Source organism: Rhincodon typus, chromosome 4, assembly GCF_021869965.1.
Source record: "Rhincodon typus isolate 14 chromosome 4, sRhiTyp1.1, whole genome shotgun sequence".
Taxonomy (NCBI): Eukaryota; Metazoa; Chordata; class Chondrichthyes; order Orectolobiformes; family Rhincodontidae; genus Rhincodon; species Rhincodon typus.
Window position 1 is genome coordinate 49,790,422 of NC_063335.1, and position 25,340 is coordinate 49,815,761.

The 25,340-nt window shown below is 39.1% G+C and overlaps 1 protein-coding gene across 2 annotated transcripts in view; it reads left to right on the forward strand.

Moving 5' to 3' along the window:
• The window catches only part of LOC109915868 (polyadenylate-binding protein 1), a 19,174-nt gene extending 7,333 nt beyond the window's left edge, over positions 1 to 11,841 (forward strand). Inside the window, exons 3-15 of one of the 2 annotated variants that reach the window (XM_020515539.2) lie at positions 1,203 to 1,318; positions 1,913 to 2,052; positions 2,908 to 3,002; positions 3,247 to 3,384; positions 5,210 to 5,305; positions 5,645 to 5,917; positions 6,077 to 6,167; positions 6,290 to 6,403; positions 8,524 to 8,666; positions 9,568 to 9,652; positions 10,549 to 10,679; positions 10,806 to 10,901; positions 11,426 to 11,841. In XM_020515539.2, coding sequence (XP_020371128.1) covers positions 1,203 to 1,318; positions 1,913 to 2,052; positions 2,908 to 3,002; positions 3,247 to 3,384; positions 5,210 to 5,305; positions 5,645 to 5,917; positions 6,077 to 6,167; positions 6,290 to 6,403; positions 8,524 to 8,666; positions 9,568 to 9,652; positions 10,549 to 10,679; positions 10,806 to 10,892 — 1,509 coding nt within the window. In that variant the 3' untranslated portion in view covers positions 10,893 to 10,901; positions 11,426 to 11,841. The remainder of the gene's footprint in view (positions 1 to 1,202; positions 1,319 to 1,912; positions 2,053 to 2,907; positions 3,003 to 3,246; positions 3,385 to 5,209; positions 5,306 to 5,644; positions 5,918 to 6,076; positions 6,168 to 6,289; positions 6,404 to 8,523; positions 8,667 to 9,567; positions 9,653 to 10,548; positions 10,680 to 10,805; positions 10,902 to 11,425) is intronic. The other variant, XM_020515542.2, reaches the window with a different exon arrangement.
• The last annotated feature ends 13,499 nt before the right edge of the window (positions 11,842 to 25,340 follow it).

Sequence of the window (25,340 nt, forward strand, 5' to 3'; positions counted from 1 at the left end):
GATTTCTTTAGGGTCGCTGGATCTGTAATGTTAACGCTGATTTCTTTCCACCAATGCTGCCAGACCTGCTGAGCTTTTCCAGCAATTTCTGTTTTGTTGCTAGTTAAATCTAAATTTTGTTCTATTCCTGTTAAACACTAGTAGCCATTTTTCTTATTCTAGATTTCAGCCATTGTGAACGTTCTAGTGTTCAGTTTGATCTGTATTGATTCCCTTAATCTTACTTCCTGAGTTGTCTTTTGTAACTAAACAATGCCATGCTCTTCATCCTGCCAGATGATTTAAGCTGGATCCTATCCTTTTGCACCACTTCTAATACTTCAATGTTGAACAGAATATTCCAGATATTCCACTGTGACAGTGCCAGAAACAGACTTTCTCAGATACAGGAATTTGATACAACTCTAAATTTTGTTACATTTCCTAACTTTGGCTGTAAATTCTTCTAGCCTGGAGCTGCAACATCAACAAATTTTACAGTACTTAATGCACATTAAGAGAGGGATGAAATTGTTTACTTCAGGAGTGACCCACATAACTCAAATTTCAAATGAACTCGCATGTATTTAAGGCCAGGTCTAATTTACGTTAAAGTAAGACTTCCCTTTATTATCTAAACATAATTCTGAAATAAATATTTGAGTGTCAAATTCTCAGTCACGTTGTTGTCAGCTCATCCAAAGCTATGTTGTTTTGCTCCTTCCAACTTTACAAATTTAAACTAATGCCATCAATTTAAAATTCTCATTGCAGTGTTCAAATTCATTCGTGACTTGGCGTGCACCTCCTTCTTTCTTAAACATATCCTGCACTACTTCAGAATACTCTGATTCTGTTCTCTCATGTATCGTTCCTCCTTTCAGCCCATCATTAGCAACTGTCATCATCTACCCTCTGACTCCAAGCTTCCTTCCCCCTACTCTTGACTTCCCTTTTTAAAAACCCACCCCACCCAAACTTCAGATCAGCTCCCCCTACTAATTACTGCATAGGATCATTGTGTCTCTTGGTTTGATTTGCATCTCTGCCATGTTCCATTGTACACTCTTCTATGTTGAAAGTAATGTAAAAATATAAATTGCTACATTTTATCAAAAGTAAAATCAGTATAGAAAATGTAGTTTGATATGGAAAACATAATATTTATTGTGTTAAATAAAATCGAATTGTGCATTGTTAACCAAGGACTTTATTCCCACCAGGTGGTTTGTGATGAAAATGGGTCTAAAGGCTATGGATTTGTTCATTTTGAAACCCACGAAGCAGCAGAACGAGCCATTGAAAAAATGAATGGCATGCTACTTAACGATCGTAAAGTGTACGTATATGGATTTTAAATATCTGGATCTTGACTATATTTTTGTTTTAAAAATAAGGCTTTTTACTGCAGGATATAGAAATCAGTGCCGAAGAATGTTAAATATTAGGAGGCTTTCTACCACAAGATTTACGTACTGTAGAAAAATGCTAATTAAACATTTAACTTTGCTTTGAGTTTCTACAGAGTGACTTGTCAGAAGTCTGATTTTTAACTGAGCAAATAGGTGGCTGACCAGAACGCATAGCTGGTTATGAGGTGGCTCATTTAGCTTCAATATTTCTGGGCTATCAAGAGACAACATTCACCAGAGCTCATTCACCTGGCTGCTTTCCAGTAGCCTCATTAAAGTGAATGTTTGGGTGTCAGGTAGGGAAATAATTGCATTGTCTGTAATTATCCCACTTTTGAACAACTGCCACCTATCCAGATTAAAGGATGAAAAATTCTTGCTTAAGTGGCATCTTTCTGTTAGAAAACATGCCAGAGGCTGTACACGTTGTAGAGCCTCTGCCGACGTATGCGAGAGTCCTGCTGTTAGGGAGGAATAAGAATTAAAAATACTGGTAAATAATTTTAACATTCATTCTATAGTTTTGTAGGTCGTTTTAAATCCCGCAAAGAGCGTGAAGCTGAGCTTGGAGCCAAAGCAAAAGAATTCACAAATGTTTACATCAAGAACTTTGGGGAAGATATGGATGACGAGAGGTTGAAAGAAATCTTCAACAAATTTGGTGAGTTTCATTTCATCCTTGTGTCTGTTTATTTGATAGGTTTGCAAATCACTGCAAGTATCAGATTTTGGATCAAAGAAAGGATTGATTTTTGCTTTCTCCCTGACCCAGTTGTTTTGTCTGAAAATTGTTACATTTCCTTATTTATTGCAATTATCATTGCTGTATCTGCTTTAAATACTTAGTATGGTCATTTTTGCCTTGAACTTTAGAATTCCTGAAATTTGCACATGCTGGAATAGTTACGGTTGTACTAATTGTTTGCCTGAGATGACCATGGATTTTGTCTGACATGTTATAGTTCAGTAACTTTCACAATAATTATGTATAAAAATTCACTCCCCTCATTTATATTTTGAGATATTCAGGTTGTTAATTCTAACCTGTTGGTATTGTGAAACAACACTAAAGCTCATTCAGATCGCACCCTTTCAACAAATATGACTTAGTTGCCTGTTTTTAAGATTAACAAGGTGAAGAAATATTATAAAAATGGCATGTAAATGAATTTTCATTCTACTTTCACCTGTCATTATGCACACTAAGCTCCTTGATTATTAATTGTCTACAGGAAGATATTTTGATCCATAGCTATAAAACACTGTGTGAGATCGTTTGTATTTTCATATTCCTTTGTGTAACTGCTTTCATTTCACAAAAATGTAGCTTTATTAGTTAACTATTTTCCAATGTGTCTGGTCTTCTCCCTGTATGTTTGACACACTTGAGGGGCAGAATTGACCAAGTAAATACAGTGTTAGATAATTTAAGGAGGCTTTTAAATTTGTGCCGCATTGATTCGAATAACAAAGTCTATGACAAGTTCATAAACCACCTTGTGCAATCTTTTTATAGGCGCATTCCTGAGTGTAAAAGTCATGACTGATGACAGTGGAAGGTCCAAAGGCTTTGGCTTTGTCAGTTTTGAGAAGCATGAAGATGCACAAAAAGTAAGCTCTATAAAGTCAAGTGATAAATCTCTAAAGGTACTTTACTGAAATTGGATTTGTACATAATTTTCAGTTGAGAGTTTAGTATGTATCTAGTACCTAGACCTTCCAGCCTTTGCAGTAGATCATTAGCTGAAAGAATCATTGTAGATGCAGCAAATTATTTTGGTCATCAGTTTGTACATTAACTGAAATTATGCTGGACGTTCGTTCCAAATATTAACGTGTGGATTGTGTTTATTAGGCTGTCGATGAGATGAATGGCAAAGAAATTAACGGGAGGCAGGTTTATGTTGGCCGTGCCCAGAAAAAAGTTGAGAGACAGACAGAGCTGAAGCGTAAATTTGAACAGATGAAACAGGACCGGATCACAAGGTACCAGGTAAGTAGCAGAGTTGCTGGTGTTTGTAAACTCACTGACCTCCGGCAAGCCAGGTTATATCTCTGAAAATGGGTGCCAGATGTATCTGCTTTTGGATTGGACTGATTGAAAGTCACTTCTGGTAATAACTTTACAATTCACAAAGTGGCTACTGGAATTAGATTTCATTGTTTGTAATAAAACAAAAATAAATGATTCATTATGCATAACTTAACCTGATCTTGAAGGAAAATCTTGACTTGATATAATTCGGTCTAGACTGTCCTCATAAGGGGGAGGGTGCACACATAGTTTTCAATAATTGATAAGCCCGAAGTTAACACTGAAATTAGTCATCCTTGTTTTTCCGTTAACCTGAATGTTTAGGCGTTCAATTGCTGTTTTTCATCTACCTGGTGTTCCTTGGCAACACAAAACACATTTTAATGTTCCACATGGACACTGATTGTTTAATAATGACCTTTAGTGTTGATAGTAGCCCACATATTGTTTGTTTATTTTTCAGAGGGGAAGAAATAAGTTTCTGTTGCTTGGAATTGGCTGATAATTCTGTATGGCAGTAAAAGTAGTCCCATTTTCAGGATTACTTTATTGAGCATCTTTGTTCATTTATGCATACTTTGTGGACTTCTGGCAAGGCCCATTATGTGTTACACATTCTTAGTTGCCCAGGCAAAGGCAGTCTGGTTGAGTTTCAGGATTTCAACCCAGAAACAGTGAAGGTGTAGTTAGGATGGCATCTGACTTGAAGGTGGTAGATTATTCGGTTCTCTTAAATCGATTAGATGTGGGTTTGGTCAATGCTGTTGGAGGATGTGCTGCATGCCGCTTTATAGATAATACAGCCACGGTCAATCCGTGATGGGTGGGTTGCTGAACAAGCAGATTACTTTGCCGTGGATGTTAGTTTTTTAAGTGGTGCTAATGGCATGTGACTTGTCCCTCGTAGACAAGACTGTGCTGGAGATGATTGGGATCCCTCTCCCTTTGTGCTAGGTATGACTCCATCAAATGGAGATATTTTCTCCATATTGACTTTAATTTTACTAGATGATTACACTCAGTCGAAAACTGGCTTGATGTCAAGGACAGTCACTTTTCGCATCTTTTAGCTCTTCATAGCCTTGGAGCAAGCATGAACCAGTCAGGTCCGGAAATGTGGAACTCTCGCTGAGCTCTGAGCAGATTATTGATGAATGAGTCCTACTTGGTAGCATGGTCACCAACACCTTGCAGGCACTTTGATTGTGAAAAGGCCCATGTGGCACAATTTTTGTTTGTGGACAGAAGGTAACTGGGCAGTTTTCTATTTTGGTGAGATGACAGCAGCTGTATTAATGGAGGTCTGGCTTATTCTGGACCCTAGATCTTCAGCCATTGCTACCTCTAGTGCTTTCAGCTGCATTTGAAAGTTAATTGAGTTTCTGAAATAGTATTTTACATGGTGTAGACGTTGGTAAAGGCTGAGACAGATCATTGTCCTGAGGGATGGCAATGGTTTCAAGTGTTTCAGCCTTGGACTGCACCATTGTTGATAATGTTGATGTTTAAGGAAATACCATTTTTTTTGTTGTATGTTGGTTGCATATAGCGTAACTTCAACTTGTGGGGTTGCGTAGCTGTATATGTAGTATATAAGATACTGCTTCTGCTGTTTATTATGCAAATGCTGTCATTCAAGGTTTCCTTAGACCTGTTAATCATCCAAAGGGTAAATTAAGACCAGAAAGTAACAGCTAATCTGGAAAATGCTGTGCTTCTGGTGGTTATTCCAGTATACTTGTGATTAAATATGATTTAATTTCAACTATTTTTCCATTATTAGGGGGTTAACCTCTACGTCAAAAATCTGGATGATGGTATTGATGATGAGCGTCTGCGCAAAGAATTTTCACCATTTGGCACAATTACCAGTGCTAAGGTATTTGTCTACTTTGTTTTCATTTTCATAATGTCTATTATAAGAGGAACGGTTTAAGCCAGTGTGTTGTAGAGATATATTGGTGGTGGATAACTTTAAAAATTATTTTGTGTTTTGCTTTAACCTCCGAGCACGTCCTAAATATGTAGATGGTGTGGTTTCCATTAAGAATCTATCCATGAGGTAGACATTATAGAAAGGAAGCTTAAAGGAAACATTTGCGAGAATTAATCCATTTTGAATATTGTCTGGACAACTGTTCTGATGTTTTCAGATGATTTGATTTAATGAATGGAATAATTAGTAATCAGAATGGCATAATCTCAATGTTATCTGTAGGTGATGATGGAGCATGGTCGTAGCAAAGGCTTTGGATTTGTTTGTTTCTCCTCACCAGAGGAGGCTACCAAGGCTGTAACGGAGATGAACGGCCGAATCGTGAGCACAAAGCCCTTGTACGTTGCTCTGGCTCAGCGCAAAGAAGAACGGCAAGCTCATTTGACAAACCAGTACATGCAGAGAATGGCGAGTGTCAGAGCTGTACCAAACCCTGTAATCAATCCTTATCAGCCAGCTCCACCCTCTGGCTATTTCATGGCGGCTATCCCTCAGGTAAGTGTATACTGTATACCAGCTGAAGAGCTGGTGGTGAAATGGAAATTTTTTATTGGTAGAAAATAGTGTTATTAGCATATCAAAAATGAACGTATGCAACTAACATCTGCTTTTTAAAAATATGCTTGATAATAACCAAACCATTTGTTCACAAAGGCACAGAATCGTGCTGCATACTACCCAGCAAGCCAGCTTGCACAACTTCGACCAACCCCTCGATGGGCTGCTCAAAGTGTCAGACCCCAACGTAAGTATATCAGCAAAATGGTGATTTTAATGGACTGTTTTAATCATGAGAACATTTGTGGCATGATTATGGCTTAATTCAGGTTTTTAACATTTCTGTGGAATTACTTTTGTCTTTGCCAGCATTCCAGAACATGCCTGGTGGTATGCGTCCAACAGGTCCTCGACCACCAGCACTCAGCTCCATGAGACCAACTTCTGCTCAGGTGCCACGTGTCATGAGCACTCAACGTGTTGGTGAGTTGACTGTATTTTAAACACTTTTTGCTCTGTAGAATTTGAGAGGCACATGTTTGTCTCAAGTTGATGTGTAGTTCTATGTGGCTGCAACAATTTCTGTTGCGACTTCACTGTATCTTGGAAGCTTGGCAGGAGTCAATGCTCTCCCTGGTGGTCCAGATGATTGATGGAGAGCTGCTGGCCTCTGGCTAACAGGTCTTGAAGGGTGTGACCTGTGACATTCTGATCCTTGATCCTAGGGAAGGTGTAGCTCTGCCAGTTGTTTGGTTGCCACTTGAAGGGGAGGTTGTGGCATAGTGAAGATGTCGCTAAACTTGCAATCCAGACCTCCAAACCACTGTTCTAGGGACATGAATCCCACCATAGCCTATCATGAAATTTCAATTCAGTAGAAATTTGGAATAATGGAAAGTTGGCTTCATGGTGACCATGTAACCATTGTTGATTTTTCTTTTGTAAAAACCCATCTCATGCCCTTTAGAGAGGGTAATCTGCCCTCCTCACCCTGTCTGATCTGGTGAACATATGGTTCTAGACCCAAAGCAAACTGACTCTTAACTACCCCCTGAAATGTCCTAGCAAGCCACTCCATTTAAGTACAATGAGGGGTGGGCAACAAATGATTGCCTAGCTAGTGACACCCCACTTCCTTTAAACATGTTTTTAAAAATGAAATCATGGACCTTCCCAAAAAGAGGCGATAAATTGCTTTTGCTGGTCGGAAAGCTGGCAGTCAGGACCCCTGTTGCCTCTTAACTACTGTCCTGTTACCTTCATTACTTGCTAAGGTCTATATTAGGTGGGCTGGTAACTCATCTGTGTCTCCTTAAAAGAAGCAGAAAAAATTGTTTCCTCCCTTTTTAAAATTTGTGAAGAGACAGAGATTGGCTATGGCTGCTTGTCTTTCCAAAATTGGTAGTAGATGGTTGCCAGTAAGAAAAACACATTTATTGTCTTCAGCCTCAAACTCAAGTAGGTATTTAGAAGTTTGTGTGTTGTACTGTAGGCAAGCTACAGCTGTCTTCAAACAAATAGCAATTTATTCTGTTGCATTAATCAGCCTTGCGTTGAATTTGTAAAAAGTGGAAATCTAAAATACATAGCAGCCTTTAAATTTAGCTTCGATTGTGGTTTCATAAAACCTTTTCCCACCAGTGCCATTTTGAGGCTTGGAACATATCATGACCCCTTGGTTTGGAGGGCTGGGTAGGAGGAGGAGAAGACCAATCAGAGCAGGCTAAGTCATTGCTACCTTGAAGCTAGCAACCCCAGAGTCTTAGCTCATGATTCCACTTTGTGGTGTAGAAATGTTAAACCACTCCACTGTTTTGAAAAGTACTCAAAGCTGTGATCAGTTTTATCACTATTACTCAAAATGGAATCCATCTGCGTTTAGGACCTTGCACTTATTGTCTTGGGAATTTAAGGTGGTGATGTTTATCTCCCATATTTCCATTGAAAAATAGTATCACTTAGTTGTGCACATAGTTTTATCTATCATTTGCCAATCTTGTCCTGATTTATGACTGTCTGATAAGGAAGAAGCTGTCATGGATTCTAGCCCGTCTCAAATGCTAGGCTAATATTTTGGTACATTGCTTAGTTATGGTGTTTCATTGAGTTGGAGCAGTAATTGCATTTTTGAAATGCTTTGGACAGCCAGCCTCAGTTGTGAAAATTTAAGTCAAAATTGTATGCAAGGGATTCCCATTTGTCTGAGATAAACAAAGACGAGTCAGGTACTGGGCTGCATGTCTCAGGATGATTACATTTCTCTCTCGTGGGTGGTACTATGCCTGTTGGTCTAAGTATTCTTCGAAGTGAAGACAACTAATTCAGTGGGCTGTTAAATAAAGTTATCCAAAAATTAGTATAAGTTTTTTTTTAGTACTTGGTATCAAGACCTGTCCATTTGAGTTGCCACAATATCTGTACTGTTAGCTGAATGGAATGCCATTAATTTTCCATGGTTGATTGTTGTCTCCAATTCTTGTGTGAAACTCAATTAGCCTGTCAATATTTCCTTTAATTATTTCGTGGTAGCTCAGATAATTACAGACAAAAGACTTTGAGAATTTTGGACTTTTGGGAGTGTTTTATCTTTATTATTTTGTAAGCCAACACAGCAACACAGACAATGGGACCGCGCCCTGGTGCTACTGCTCCCGGTGTCCGTTCATTTACACAGTACAAATATGCTGCAGGAGTACGTAATCCTCAACAGCATCTAAATGCTCAGCCTCCAGTTGCTATGCAACAGGTATGTATACTATGTTCTTGCTCCCAAGTTTTACTGCTGCAATATCTTGTAAATTAAGCTATCCAAGCTTATGCAACACATGATCACTACACAAATGAAGTCTAATTGGAAAGCTATTGTACTTCAGGACTGCCCTGACAGCCATTACCTGTTTCATGTAGATGAACCTAATACATTCTAGTGTATATCCACTCAAGTATCAGTCTTGGTTAGTGGTATTAGTTCCATGAATCAGAAGGTTGTGTGTTAATGCTTTGCTGCACAGACATGGCAGCTTTTCCTAGATTGACAACTATGGAAGTGGTCTTCTAAGGACTTTTTGGATATTTAATGAATCTGGATAAAATAGGTTGCCAGTTTAAAGCTTCTACGCACTTGTTTCAAATAGTGTAAAGTTATCTAGGTTAGCTCAATGTTGGCATCTGATTGTTAATTTATTCCATTCATTTAATGGCTTTAGTAGTCACTGCTATTTGTGCTGTTTTTGAGCTGTTCTCCCAGTTTAAGTATATTCTGGTAACAACAAACCTCTATAATCGAGCCTTTCTGATTGCTATCAGCAACCCCTTACTGGCCACAAAGCATGCAAATAATGAAAACCCACATGCTGGAGATCAGTGGCTCACGCAGCACCCGTGGAGGGGAGAGCAAGCTAACAGAAAGAATCATCCAAACTCGACATTAGCTTGCGCTCTCTCCATGGATGCTGCCTGACCTGCTGTGATCTCCAGCATCTGCAGTAATTTGCTCCTAAGTGCAAATAATGAACTGGTGTTGTGATGTGGGTGGTGATTAAAGGGCAGTTTGGATCTCAGAATTTGCTTTTTCTGAAATATTGTAATCATCTGATGAAAATGACATAACTTAAAAACTTCACAGGATAAATGTTCTCCCTTTTCAGCCTGCCGTTCACGTACAAGGCCAAGAACCCCTGACTGCTTCCATGTTGGCTGCTGCCCCTCCCCAAGAACAGAAGCAGATGCTAGGTAAGAATCCAATTAAAGTTAACAAAGATAGTGATAAAAGGGAATTGTTTTTTCTGTATAATGGCAAGCAAGACTTATGCAAGGCAGAGATGACCGCTGCACCTTATCATGTGTATTAATTCTAATAGAATGGTAAATTATAGTTAAACCAGTGGCATTCAAGAAAATGAGAAATAGAAGACCACGTGGCCCATTAGGCCTGCCCTGCCATCCGTACGATCACGACTGATTTCGGGCTTCATTCAACTCCACTTTCTTGCCTGCACCCCACATCTATCAATTCAGAGTCTATAGTGATTTAAATATAGTCAGTGGTGACACATCACAGCTCTGGGGTAGCTATTCAAAATTAGTTTTTGGGTGAAGATAATCAACTCCCTGTCCTGAGATTGTGCCCATGTTCTAGATTTTCCAGGAAACAAAAACCCATCAACTACCCTATCAGGCCCTTGCAGAAATTTGAATGCTTCAGTGAGATCGCCTGTTGTTCTTTTAAATTTCAGAGAATACATAGACTTGATTTCCTCAGTCTCTCATCACAGAATAACCCTTATCCCAGTCGGAGTGATAATGTGGGCATAGTGCCACAGGACTTTCTTAGGCTGTGAAAACATTGAAGTGGTTAAGGAAGTTTTGTACAACATGTATCCATTCTGTATGTGACCTTTTGGAATATTTGATGCTGACACAAATTACTAAAGAGGAAAGATTTCAGTTTCCCACTAATATTCAGCTTTATTGCAATCAAGCAGAATAAGTCTGGAGTCTGGGTGATTGGAATATCAATGATATTTGAGGAGGTATATTTCTAGAAGTTCAGGTTATTATAAAGATGTTTAACATGCAGCTAGTTTTTGCATTGTTGCTCAGTTATTCAGTGAAATATTTCCTTGCAGGTGAGCGACTTTTCCCCTTGATTCAGAATATGCATCCAAGTTTGGCAGGTAAAATCACTGGAATGCTTCTTGAGATAGACAACTCTGAATTGCTTCATATGTTGGAGTCACCAGAGTCTCTGCGCTCCAAGGTAAATCTGTGATGCCTTTGTTTATATAGAAAATAAAATGTAATTGTTATGTATATTTGCCATTTCTGCAGTTATGTGGCTGCAATTTCATACGATGCAATGATTGTTTTGACTTTTCTAATTCAGGTTGATGAAGCTGTTGCTGTACTGCAGGCCCATCAGGCAAAAGAGGCTGCTCAGAAAGTAGTTGTGCCAAATGCTGCAGGTGTTTAAATTTTTCAGGTGAGCACTGATGGAGGATATACTTTCACAAAAACTGTAACTATGATCTTTGAGCACCATATGTTGTTCCAGATTTTTAATTTCATTCCATCTTAAAATCTGGCCGCTTACAGTCCATGTTCATTTGATTTAATGCTGGGTCAAGTTGGAGATGGAACATGGTGCCAGGTTCTTTTATATGTAACTGCAACTAAGTTGTCCAAGTTTATTTAATCATTGAAGTGTAATTGAACCAAAATAGTTGAGAAATTCCCCAATCACTGATGTGGGCACTAATGCTGGGAAGCTGATAACCTGAGTTACTTTTACTGTAGTTTTTAGCATGTTTTGATTCAAGTCTTGGCTTCATTTTCCTTTAGTGTAAAATTATCAAAATCTGTTTATTTCTCTGCAGCGCTGTGCCCCTTTGTTTACTGGAAATTTTACAGACCTGTTATGAAATATACACTAGATTAAAATGTTTACATGAAATTAAGTTGAAACAATGAATATACATAATATTTCTACTTTTATTTTTCCTGTAGGAGGAGGACCTTGAAGCTTGCATTTATTGAAGAAAAAAATTTAAACATTGGAAAAAGCTAAAAAATTTTAAAACATCGCAAAACAAAAAAATTTATACAAAAAAAGAAAGGAAACCTCTAAGCTGATGAAACAAAGTCACTGCCAGGTCTGGCATAAGTGATGCTAGTCCTAGACTTAAGGGAAAATACCAAAAAAAATTGTAAAATGAAAAGTTTTCTAGGCCGGGGTAGGTGTTTTATGCACAGAAATGTTGTTTGCATTCCTTTCTTTAAAGTTTTGTAATCCATTACTGTGGAAATGCTCAGCAGATCCACACTGTTTTTAGTTAGCAGTGTGTTTTGATGGTTGAGCATTAGAAACTGAAACGGAACGTTTGGATTATAGAATGCTTGCTTTAATAAAAATGCTGAATAATGATGTGTGTGGATTCTTGTTTAAGGTTGCGCTTGAGTTAAGTTCTTTTAGTAGTAAGTGTTCTAAAATCTTTGATTATAGTTGAGTGAATAAAAAAATTTCCTTGGTTGAATAGAATCCCATGTTCAATTGAGTTTAGGACACCCCAAGTTCTACAACCATACTAGCTACTCATTGATATTTGCTTTTGGAATATGCACTTTCATTGGTACCTTCAATGAAGAATGACAGAGAATCCAAAGTCATGACTGGTATTTTCTATAGAAATTGGAAAACAGCAGTAGTTACTCCTCTGTCACTCTTGCTGTCAGTCTATAAAATAAAATTATTGGAGTACAGCCCCATTCAAATATGATTATCAAAAGGATGCATCAACCAGCTTTGTTGTAAATAGAGTAGAATTCTAAATTTCAGTAGTAGATACAATGCACCAGAGGGGAAAAAAGTTAAATTAAATTACCAGCAGCCCTGAAAGTCTAAGCATTTATTTTTCCTTTGAGTATTTCCACGTTATGGTCAGCTTTATGATAGTTCCCTCCACCGTTTAGAATTGTTACAGGTGTTCTGCATGTTGCACAATTAAAAATGGCCAGTATTTAATGCTAAATTCTTGAATAGATCTCTGGAAAGTCCTTGAACAGTCTAGATCTTTTTACATTCTATGGAATGTGGTGGAATTCCAGATTACTTTGGTGTTATTTTATGCTGACAAATTGTTTTGAGTAGTTTCCTGGCCTTTGTATCTCTATTTTGGTAGTATAACCCAAGACGTAGATCTGTATTCAAGTGACATGTTGTCAGTAATATGTAGTGATTTCTGCATCAGTAATCAAGGTATAGAGAGCCAAGAAATTGAAATCCTAGATTTTGAATTTGTACATCTTTCATTGGTAGGATGCAAATATTAGATCTTTGATCCCACCAGTTTGTGGTGTTAAAGGGAGATGTTCCTGTTTTGGTTTTCTGGAAGAGGTGCATTACACTATAGTGGAGCTGGAAAAAGCAGTCCTGGAAAGCTACTCAGAAAATGTCACTGCTTCCTGTGTAGCCATATCATGTGCTAAACAGACAGGATTTTGGGACAGCTGGACATTCTGTTTGCGACCAGTCTTTCATGGTCATAGAGAATTGACCTAATTTGCTAATGTGAAAGGGAGAAATTAAGCTGGTCCAGTTGGTGCTATTTTGCTTGGCATTATCGTACCAAATATTTACATGGTAAACAAAACTATTAAGGTTAAAATGGGTAAATCAAAATATAAAGATACTTATTAAGTTTGCGAGGGATACAGTCAACTTTATTTTTGGCAAATATTAGAATGTGACTGATGCGGCCCCCTTTCAATGCATCCAATACAATAACGAATTGGGGAAAATGGCCAACTTCATAAACAGCGACCTTGTGTTGATTGTCACAGTAGATGGTCTTAAAATAAAATGCAAGGACAACTAAAGCCTACTCTTGATTTAATACCAGTGATAGAAAAAGACTAGAGAGCTGTTTTTAAAAAAAAAAAACACTCTTTAAATAAAGGAGGTAGAGAGAAGACTGGAAATTAAAGACAAGTTAGCCTGGCATTGGTAGCAGAGAAAGTGCTAAAATCTATTATAAAACATTTAATAGCAGGGCGCATGGTAAACGGTGACAGGATTGGACAGAATCAGCATGGATTTACAAAAGAGAAATTGTGCTTGACAGTTTTGTTTCTGGAGTTTTGCTAGTGGAGCCAGTGTCTGTGGTTTACTTGAACTTTCAGAATGCTTTCAGTAAGGTTCGAATAACTGATTAGCGTGTGAAATTGAAACATTGAATTGGGATAGTGTACTGATATGGTTAGAGAATGGGTTGACAGACAAGAAACAGTAGGAATAAACAATGACATTTCCAAATGACAGCCAGCAAGGTTCAGTGCTTGGACCCCAACACACTCAATATATTATTGATCTATATATGAGGGAACTAAATCTCCCAAGTTTGCAGATGACAGTTGGGTGGGAGGGTGAGCTGTGAGGAGTACGCAGAGATGCTTGTGTGATTTGACAAGTTGAGTGGACGAATGCTTGGCAGATGAAGTATAATGTGGATAAGTGTGAGATTATCTGCTCTGGTAGCAAACACCAGCAGATAGTGGAGATGTTAGTGGTGATCTTTCTGGAATCGCTTGAGTCAGGGAGGGTCCCAGAGGCATGGAAAATCGCTAATGTGACACCCCTGTTTAAAAAAAGGATTAAGGCAGAAGACTGAAAATTACAGGCTGATTAGCCTAACCTTGGTCATGGGTAAGATTTTAGAGTCCATTGTGAAGGATGAGATTTCTGAATACTTGAAAGTGGTAAAATAGGGCAAAGTATGGCTTCATTATAGGGAGGTCATGCCTGACAAATCTGTTAGAATTATTTGAGGTAATAACGAGCAGGTTAGACCAAGAAGAGCCAATGAATGATATCCACTTGGACCTCAAAAACGCCTTTGACAAGCTGCCGCACAGGAGGCTGCTGAGTAAGATAAGGGCCTATGGTGTTAGAGGCAAGGTACTAGCATGGATAGAAGATTGGCTGTCTGGCAGAAAGCAGAGAGTGGGGTTAAAAGGGTCTTTGGTAAAAAGAATAGAGGTATGGAGTATTTTCTAAATGGGGAGAAAATTCAGAAGTCTGAAGTGCAAAGAGACTTGGGAGTTCTAGTCCAGGATTCTCTCAAGGTAAACTTGCAGGTTGAGTCAGTGGTTAGGAAGGTAAATAAAACTTTGGCATTTATTTTGAGAGGACTTGAATATAGAAAGTACGGATGTACTTCTGAGGGTCTAAAAGGCTCCAGTCAGGCCACATTTGGAGTATTGTGCACAGTTTTGGGCCTCATCTCAGGAAAGATGTACTGTCCCTCGAGTGGGTTCAGAGGAGGTTCATAAGAATGGTCCTAGGAATGAAAAGCTTAACATGTGAAGAATGTTTGAGGACTCTGGGTCTATACTTGATGGAGTTTAGAAGGATATGGGGGGAATCTAATTGAAACTTACAGAATACTGAATGGCCTGGACAGAGTGGATGTTCAATGTTGGAAAAATGTTTCCAGGACTAGGACCCAAGGGCACAGCCTTAAAGTAAAGGGAAGACCTTTTGGACCAGAGATAAGGAGAAACCACTTTAGCCAGAGAGTGGTGAATCTATGGAATTCACTGCCACAGAAGGCTGTGGAGGCCAGGTCATTGAGTATACTTAAGATGGAGATAGGTTCTTGATTGTCAAGGGGAGAAAGCAGTTGAATGGGGTTGAGAAACTTAGCGATGATTGAATGGTAGAGCAGACTCGATGGTCTGAATGGCCTAACTTCTGCTCCAATGTCTTATGGTCTTATGATTATTTTAATGGTGACAGATTGTGAAAGGGGGTGGTGCAGCGAGACCTGGGTGTCTTTGTACACCAGTTGCTGAAAGTAAGTATGCAGATGCAGCAGAAGGTGACGAAAGCAAACAGCAAGAGGATTTCAGTACAGGAAGGGATGTCTTGCTGCAGTTGTATGGGGCCTTGGTGAGGCATACCTGAAATATTGAGCAGTTTTAGTCTCCTTATCGAAGGAAGGATGTTTTGGCTATGGAGGGAGTGCAACTAAGATTTACTAGATGGATTCCTGGGATGGCAGGATTAAGGTATGGAGAGAGACTGGATCCGACTATATTCACTGGCATATCGTAGAATTTGGGGAGATCTGATGGAAATCTGTAAAATTCCAACAGGACTAGACAGGGCAAATGCAGAAAAGATGTTCCTGATAACTGGGCAGTCCGGAACCAGAGGTCACATTTTAAGGACTAAGAATTCAAGAGAATGGTGAACGTCTAAAATTCTGTATTACAGAAGGTGGTTGAGGCCAATACATTGAATGATTTCAAGAAGGAATTAGATATAAGTTCTTAGGGCCAAAGGGATCAAAGGATATGGGGAGAAAGTGGCTGCAGTATACAGAGTGGGATGATCAGCCATGATCACAATGAATGGCAGAGCAGGCTCAAAGGGCTGAATAGCCTATTCCTGTTCCTTTTTTCTATGTTTTTATGTTTCCCTGGATGCAGTGGCTGCCACCCAAGCATATTAAATAAAGTGTTGAAGTTCTTTTAATATTCCAAAAACCAATTAAAGATTTATCTGCTTGGAAAACTGCCAGTGGAACTCCATTATGTATTTGGTCTTAAACTAGGAATTATAAGCCTATTGCTCTAATGGAAAAAGTACTAAAATTGTTAGTAGTACTGATTTGAGGATTTGAAGTTACGCGTAACCTAGTTTGATGTTTTGGAGGATTTATCTAATGTTAACACTTAAGACTTTCCACAACTTCCCACCTACATTTAAAGATGACAGCATAGTATCAAAGTAACCTACTGGCCTAGAAAAGTTGTTAGAATGCATGAAACTAATGTGACTTATTCTGCTAATTTGGATATATCACGTCATATCACCCAGCAATTCAGCCTACTGCTTTTCAATATACTGTGACTTGGATTAAGGGGTTTGCTAATAAGTATGGTCCCATTGATCTTAATTTGTATAGTCTGCCTTGAAACAAGCAGTATTCATGCTCTAGTTAATTTATATAGCTCAAAGAGGTGCCCTTTGCCTCAAAGCTCCTTTTGACTGTCAAGCTTAACCTCTAATAATTTGGTGCCAAAATGGATTCAGGTTGTTGCTCTGCATTGTCTCCAAAATATCTTCCAATGTTTTACTCAACTTCGCTGAGCAGACACCTGTTCTGATTCATTTAACTTATTCATTTAAAATGTCCCAATATTTTTTCTTAACGATTAAAACAGTGAAGGATGCTATTCGTTTGCAGTGTTCAAGCTGACTCTGAGGAAGCAGTTCACATAGTTTAACTCTGCCACCTTTTCCATGTATCCTTCCATATTTTTTCAGATTATCCAGTTGCCCCTTGAATGACTCAATTGAACCTACTGCCACAACACACTGAAGCATGGCATTCTGGATCTCAAACACTTGCTGAGTGAAACAGTTTAACTGCTGGAGTCAGAGACAATACAGTGTGGAGCTGGAGGAACACAGCAGGCCAGGCATCTTTTGCCTTTTTTTTCTTTAAAGCTGTGCTCTCATTCTTGATCTTACTGCCAATGGAAACAATCTTTGTTTATGCTGTCTCGACCTTTCAATTTTGAATACCTCCCAACCAAGGGAAGGTGATGACCTAGTGGCATTTTCGCTGGACTATTAATCTAGAGACCAAGGTTCAAATCCTACCATGGCAGATGGTGGAATTTGAATTCAATAAAAATCTGGAATTAAGAGTCTAATGATAACCATGAATCAATTTTTAAGAAAAGAAAATCTGGTTCACTAATGTCCTTACAGGGAAGGAAACTACCATCCTTGAATACGATCTTCTCTCCACCTATTCCCAGGGAAAAATCCCAACTCCTCCAGTCTATTTAACTGAAATTGCTCATCGCTGAAAGTTGGATCTTTTCTGCACCCTCCCTAAATGCTTTCATATTCTTCCTAAAGTGGTATGCTCAGAATTGGATGCAATATTCCAGTGCTCTATACAAGTTTAACTGTGTTGCTTTTAATACGCTCCTTTTAATAAAAGCTTCAAACAGGGTTTTCCAAAGAGAAGTGTCAAGATCCCAAGTGGGGGTTGTAAGCTGCTAAAAAGTTGTGCAGTTTTCACAGAGTTGTATCAGCTGTACCCCTGCTCTCTCTCAGTCCTCCCTGCAACCCACACACAACTCTTGCATTCAGAGGAATCAACAATTTTCAAGGGTGGAAATGGAATTACTGTGGAAGCAAGTTTGGGAAGCGCAGGCCCAGCACTCTCAACATGTCCTGCCATATTCAATGATTTATACTCCTTGGTTCCTCTGTCCCCAGAACCTATGAGCCTTTCAGTTTCTTAGTTTGCAAATTTTGAAATTATGCTTTGTACACCATGGGATAGATCAGGAAGAACAAAGAAAACTTAAGTATAAAATCTTCCTTCAGTCTGAAAAAAACATCCATTAGCCAGTACTCTCTTTTTTCCTCTTGACCACTCAGCAATTTTGTGTTACTGTTGTTATTTTATCTTTTATTTTATGAACTCTTAACTTTTCTCACAGGTTTGTTATGCGGCACTTTGTTAAATGCCTTTACAAATCCATATACACCACAAACAATACCATTATTCCCACCAACCCTCTCATCTTTTCAAAACCGATGTCAGTTAAATGCAATTTTGGATAGGCTGGGACTTTTATCCCCTGGACCATTTGGGGTGACCTTATACAGGTTTATAAAATCATGAGGAGCACAGATGAGTCAACATCCTAGGTCTTTTTCGAAGGTTAGGGGAGTCCAAAATGAGAGGGCATAGGTTTAAGGTGAAAGGGGAAAAATTTAAAAAGGACCTGAGGGGTACCTTTTTCACAGAGGGTGGTGCGTGTATGGAATGGTAGAGGCAGGTACAATTACCATATTTAAAAGTATTTGGACAGGTACATGAATAGGAAAGGGATATGGGTCAAATGCAGGGAAATAGGACTAAGTCAGTTTAGGATACCTGGTCAGCATGGATGAGTTAGACTGATGGGTCTGTTTCCGTACTGTATGACTCTATAATTTTGAAATTTCCTTGTTATGTTTTTCTAAGGAACTTAGTTCAGGACAAAACTATCATTTTTAGATGTTTCCGCACCGTCCACCGCAGTTAAAATAACTGGCCTGTCATTTCTGAGCCTTTTACACCCTTGTTATAAAAATGGTGCAAAGTTTGCAATTTTTCAGACCTTGTTTGGTACCATCCTGCAGTCTAATGAAAGTTGAAAATAATGAGCAGAGCTTTGAATTTGTGCTCACTACCCTCAGGTATCTGGTTCCAATATCTTATTAATTTTTAACTTTAAGTGTTTGCAACTTTTTTTCATTTTGTATAAGTGTTTTGACTAGTAAGCAATACTCTCCATTTATAGTGTTCGATTTCTTTCATGGATTTACGTAAGAAACAGCCTTACATAAATGCTACTATATTCTTGTTACTAGTACAATAACTTACATACAGAAAATGTGCTCCTCTGTAAGAGAGCAATTAATCTATATGTAATTGGTTGGAAAACTGCATGCAATGTGGACATCAATATCAAAGTATAATAATTTTTAAACTCTTTGGGCATGTTAAAATCAATGTTCCAAGTAAATGTACATTAAATTTATGTTAAAAATCTAAGTACAGCTTTTTAAAACTATATTCTCTGGGTTCACCTAACTTTAATCTTCTGTTGCTCCTTAAAGTTCTGGAGCAGGTTTTTCCACACAATGGAAGTCCTCCAATACCTTGACAAGTTGGCCTTTTTGTGAGCTTTGAGATCAGTGGTAACTAGTATAAAACACAACAGGACTGAGACAAATTACACACACACACACACACACACGACAATTTTTAAAGACAATGCTATGACTAACATGGCCCAATTCAATCCTCTGGACTAGAGAATTGTAACAGGGATACATTAGAATCGGATATATTTTTTAAATGTCTTGAGATGCATTTTCAGGTATAACTTTTGTCATACGTATAAATTTCAATGCTATAATTCTAAAAGAAAGCCAGTCACTTTCTGTGATTTCCGGGGCGCCAATCGACCAGGAGTTGCTGTTTTCACCTATTTTTCCTAATCAACCTGTTCAGAGATGTTATTACACACCCCTGGAGCTGGTGGAACTTGAACCCAGGTCTCTTGGTCCAGGGGCAGGGACACTACCACTGCACCCTAAGAACCCCCATCTAATTTACGAGGATAGTTTTAGAAACAATTGGTCTCAACTGGCCTCAGGAATGTGCAGCAATTAGACATTATGTTTACAGAACTGTGCACTAACATGGATTATGCAATTCACAATGACCTGATTGGTGGAATGCTGCTATAATTATAAAGACTATCCTTCAACTTGCAGCAAGTACTGCTATTTATTCATTTATCAGCACTACATTTACAATATCAATACTGCCAGTATTAAAACAGCTCTGCTGTCAAGTTAATAGTTGTGTATTTTAGCAGACCATGTGTCAACGTCATTAAAACTATTCTACATTATAACTCATATCTGTGCCCATTCAAGCACTTATAAGAAGGATCAGTTGATAATAAATCAGGAAAAGAATGAACTACCTCCAGTTCCTAACTGTAAAGATACTTGAACTTTTAATGGTAGAGACTTCAGCAATTTAAATGTTCAGCTTTAGAATAGACAGTCACTTAACACTGGCCAAAAATTAATGATAATTTACATTAATGCTGATTGTAGGGTTTCTGGTTATTAGGTCTTTAAGTGCTGTATGTACACTGGGAAGAAACGGCTTTTTTTATACTCACTTGTATTTCATTTTACCTGGTATTTCTGAAACTGAGATAGTTAAATTACTGCAGTTTTTCCTGTAAGGCAGAGCTCTTATCATTTGTTTGCATTCAAAGACTGGTGTTTTGCCACTCCCTTTAGAATTGCATAAGACACTATTAATCATTAACAAACAGTTTTTGGCTGGGTACTGTTGACTGGGTTACAAAGAAATGAGGTTTAATACAGTACAGCTGCTTTAAAATTAATTCAATTGTGAGAAAAAATACTTTAAAAGTAGGGGGCCTGTAAAAATTCTGTTCACTATTTGCATGTGAAACAACTAGATATGAAACTTTGGAAACCAATACAATAGCATCCCAAAAATAAATACAAAATGCCACAAATATTTAATAGACAAGGCAGCATCTGCAGCAAAAACAAGTTAATGTGTCAGGGAAGTGTACCTTTCATCAAAACTGTCATAAATTAACAGTGTAACAGATTTTAAGCAAGTATGGAGCAGCGCTGGGGTATGAAAGAGGAAGATAAGTGACATAGTGGAAGTCACTTGTCTCATCACCATCTCCTATTGCCTTCCCCCATTGTATTTAATCACCCTTGCCTTCCAGCCAATCACAAACTTTCTCCTTTGTTCTTCACTTGCCTCCATCCTTTCCATGCTATTGCACTTGTTTAAAACTCTTGACATACTTATTTCCAGTTCTGACAGAAGGTCATCAATCTAAAGTGTTAACTGTTTCTTGTGTCTCTCCAGAAATTCTGTCAAAACTGTGGACTACTTCCTGATATTTCAGATAATAGGCAGCCTCAGTATTTTAATTCTGTAATGATGAGACAGTTCTCAATCCAGATAGATAGAACAGCCTGCTTGCCATCCACCTCCAGGACCTCATCCATCAAATTTCATTGGCTACCCGGTTTAGGGGTTTAAACTGTGTTCTGACAAACACATTTACTAATAAGTGGTGGGAACTGGACCAATGTTGTTCTTGTGACGTTTGAGTGAAACCAAAGTCCACCCCACTATACACGACTCCACGCTGCTATTTGAGAAAGAACAGACAATTGTCCTAATTAACATTTTCCCTTCAGCAGCACTACTAAAATTGGTGATTCATTTTATTTGGGGAATTGCAAATTGTTTGCACCATTAGTCTAGATAACAGCAGAACATAACAACAACTAACAAAACGGGCTTAATATCAGAAGACAACACCAAAGATAGAAATGGGCAGAGACAACAATAAACTCAAGATGAAGCCTACGGTCTGGATATATTCTTATTTAGTTCTCTGTCTGAAGCCAAGTCTAACCCATGATCCACCATGAGCACATGAAGCAGATCCCAAATCCAATCTAGGGATCAGAGCCCACACTTTCCAGCCAACGTCTGGATATATTCTTATTTAGGTCTCTGTCTGAAGCCAGGTCTAATCCACAATCCACTATGAGCATGCGACGCAGATCCCAAATCCAATCTAGGGATCAGAGCCCACACTTTCCAGCCAATTGAGCCAACCACATCACTATCACCCTGGAAATCCAAGTTGTTGTGGCAAAGCTAAACTGCTACATGTATGTTATAGACTGGAGCCATGGATAAAAATGGTAGAGATTCCAATTTCTTTCTATAACATTACTGACCAGGAATCTCTCTTATACTTAGCACCTGTATTAGTCTGTGTTGAAAGGATGATACTCAATAAAAAAAGTTGATACTCAATCTGTTTAGCCATATGAATGTACCTTCCTTTGCCACTGGATGCATTGTATCCATGCATGTTAACATTTTAGAGAACAGATAGCAGAGAAACTATTACAAGTACAAAGCAATTCTTCTGTAAAGGGAATAGTACCAGAGGACTGGCAGATCGCTAATATTACGCCTAATTTACAAAGAGAAATAGAACAAATCCAGGAACCTATTAAACAGTTTAATTTCAGGGTTAGGAAAGATAATGAAATCTTTATTGTAATGAAAGATACTCAATTGACATGAATGGCTTGGATCCAGAAATTGGAACTGCAGACATTTTGTGGATGATACTAAATTGAGAGCATTCAGAAATGCAATGGAATAAAGGTGACAGATGACAGGAAGACATTGGAAGGCTTGCCAGTGTGTAACCAGCAAATAAATTTTAACCTAGACAATGGTATGATCATGCATTTTGGCAGGAAGAATAAGGAGACCACTTATTGTACAGAGAATAAAAATCTGAATGGGTTGGAAGAGCAAAAGGGATTGAAAGGGAATAGACACATAATCACTAAAAGTAGAATGCAGCTTAATAAGAAGGTTAAAAACAAAAAACAAACCATGCACCAGCGTTCTCAGTATTGAAAAACAGTGATGTTATGCTAAATTGATTTGGACTTTAGTTAAGCCAAGCAGAATACTGGCTACAGTTCTGATCTTGATATTATAAGATAGATGTGGCATTGTACTGCAACAACTCAACGAGATGGTAAAACAGGCTCAGCGGGTTAAATTGTTGGCTCTCGTTCTGATGGGAAATACATGGCAAAAATACCATGCAAGGACTGTGAGAAACATTACATAGGCCAAACTGGAAGAAAACTGGCAATAAGGATACATGAACACCAACTAGCCAAGAGACACGACCAATTCTCACTGGTCTCAATACACATGGACAAAGACTAATTCGACGGGGACAACACACCCATAATAGCACAAGCCAAACAGAGACGTGTCAGGGAATTCCTGGTGGTCTGGCATTCCATCCAGAACTCCGTCAACAAACACACTGAACTGGACCCTGTGTACAAACCACTGAAAAACGGAACCAGAAGTAATACCAACCACCCCAGCAAACCGAGGCATATAAATGACCAGCAGGATGGAACACCAACACTTCACTGGAGGAGCACTGACAATGTTACCTAGCAGGGTAACGAAACGTCTACAATCAAACACTCCGGCTCGGTGAGCAAGTCTGCAACCTCATCCACGACCAGAGCTACAAATCTTCTCAAAAACTTTAAGTTCTATTGCACAAATTACAGAGGCTAGTAAAACATAGAACACAGAACAGTACAGCACACTACAGGCCCTTCAGCCCACGATGTTGTGCCGACCTATTATCCTACTAAGATCAAACTACCCTGCATACCCTACATTTTACTATCCTTCATGTGCCTATCCAAGAGTCGCTTAGAAGTCTCTAAAGTATCTGACTTCACTACCACTGCCAGCAGTACATTCCACACATCCATCACTCTCTGTGTAAAGATCCTACCTCTGACATCTCCCCTATACCTTCTTCCAATCACCTTAAAATTATGCCCCCTCATAATAGTCATTTCTGCCCTGTGAAAAAGTCTCTGGCTATCCACTCGATCTATGCCTCTCGTCATCTTGTACACCTCTATCAAGTCACCTCTCATCCTTCTTCGCTCCAATGAAAAAAGCCCTAGCTCCCTCAACCTTTCCTCATAAGATCTGCCCTCCAGTCCAGGCAGCATCCTGGTAAATCTCCTCTGCACCCTGTCGAAAGCTTCCACATCCATCCTATAATGAGGCAACCAGAACTGAATACAATATTTCGAGTGTGGTCTAACCAGGGTTTTATAGAGCTGCAGCATAACCTCACAGCTCTTAAACTCAATTCCCCTGCCAATGAAAGCCAACACACCATTCGCCTTCCTTACAACCCTATCAACTTGGGTAGCAACTTTGAGGAATCTATGGACATGGATCCCAAGATCCCTCTGTTCCTCCACACTGCCAAGAATCCTGCCATTAACCCTGTATTCTGCATTCAAATTCAACCTTCCAAAATGAATCACATTTTTCTGGATTGAATTCCATCTACCACTTCTTTGCCCAGCTCTGCATCCTGTCAATGTCCCATTGCAACCTACAACAGCACTCCACACTGTCCACAACTCCACCAACCTTCGTGTCATCGGCAAACGTACTAACCCACCCTTCCACTTCCTCATCCAAGTCGTTTATAAAGATCACAAGGAAGAGAGGTCCCAGAACAGATCCCTGCAGAACACCACTGGTCACCGAGCTCCAGGCTGAATACTTTCCATCTGCTACCACCCTCTGTCTTCTATTGGACAGCCAGTTTTGTATCCAGTCAGCCAAATTTCCCTGAATCCCATGCCTCCCTACTTTCTGAATGAGCCTACCATGGGGAAACTTATCAAATGCCTTGCTAAAATCCATATACACCACATCCACTGCTCTTCCTTCATCAATGTGTTTTGTCACATCCTCAAAGAATTCAATAAGGCTTGTGAGGCATGACCTGCCCCTCACAAAGCCATGCTGACTATTTCTAATCAAACTGTGCTTTTCCAAATAATCATAAGACTGATTGGTCTGTAATTCCCAGGAATATCCCTATTCCCTTTCTTGAACAAAGGAATGACATTTGCCACCCTCCAATCTTCTGGTACTACTCCAGTGGACAGTGAGGATGCAAAGATCATTGCCAAAGGGGCAGCAATCTCTTCCCTTGCCTCCCATAGCAACCTTGGGTATATGCCATCTGGCCCAGGGGACTTATCTATCCTCATGTTTTTTCAAAATTTCTAGCACATCCTTCTTCCTAACATCAACCTGTTTGAGCATATCTGCCTATTTTATGCTTCCTCACAAACGTCAAGGTCCCTCTCACTGGTGAATACTGAAGCAAAGTATTCATTGAGGACCTCCCCTAACTCCTCTGACTCTGCGCACAAGTTCCCTCCACTATCCCTGATTGGTCCTATCCTCAATCTGGCCATCCTCTTGTTCCTCACATTAGCAGAGAATGCCTCGGGGTTTTCCTTGATCCTACCTGCCAATGTTTTTTCATACCCCCTTCTAGCTCTCCTAAGTCCATTCTTCAGTTCCTTCCTGGCTACCTTGTAGACCTCTAGAGCCCTGTCCGATCCTTGCATCCTCAATCTTAAGTAAGCTTCCTTCTTCCTCTTGACTAGATGTTCCACATTCTTGTCATCCAAGGTTCCTTCACCTTACCATCCTTTCCTTGCTTCAGTGGGACAAACCTATCCAGTACTTGTAGCAACTGCTCCCTAAACAACCTCCACATTTCTGTCATGCATTTCCCTGAGAATATCTGATCCCAATTTATGCTCCGCAGTTCTTGCCTAATAGCATTGTAATTCCCCCTCCCCCAATTA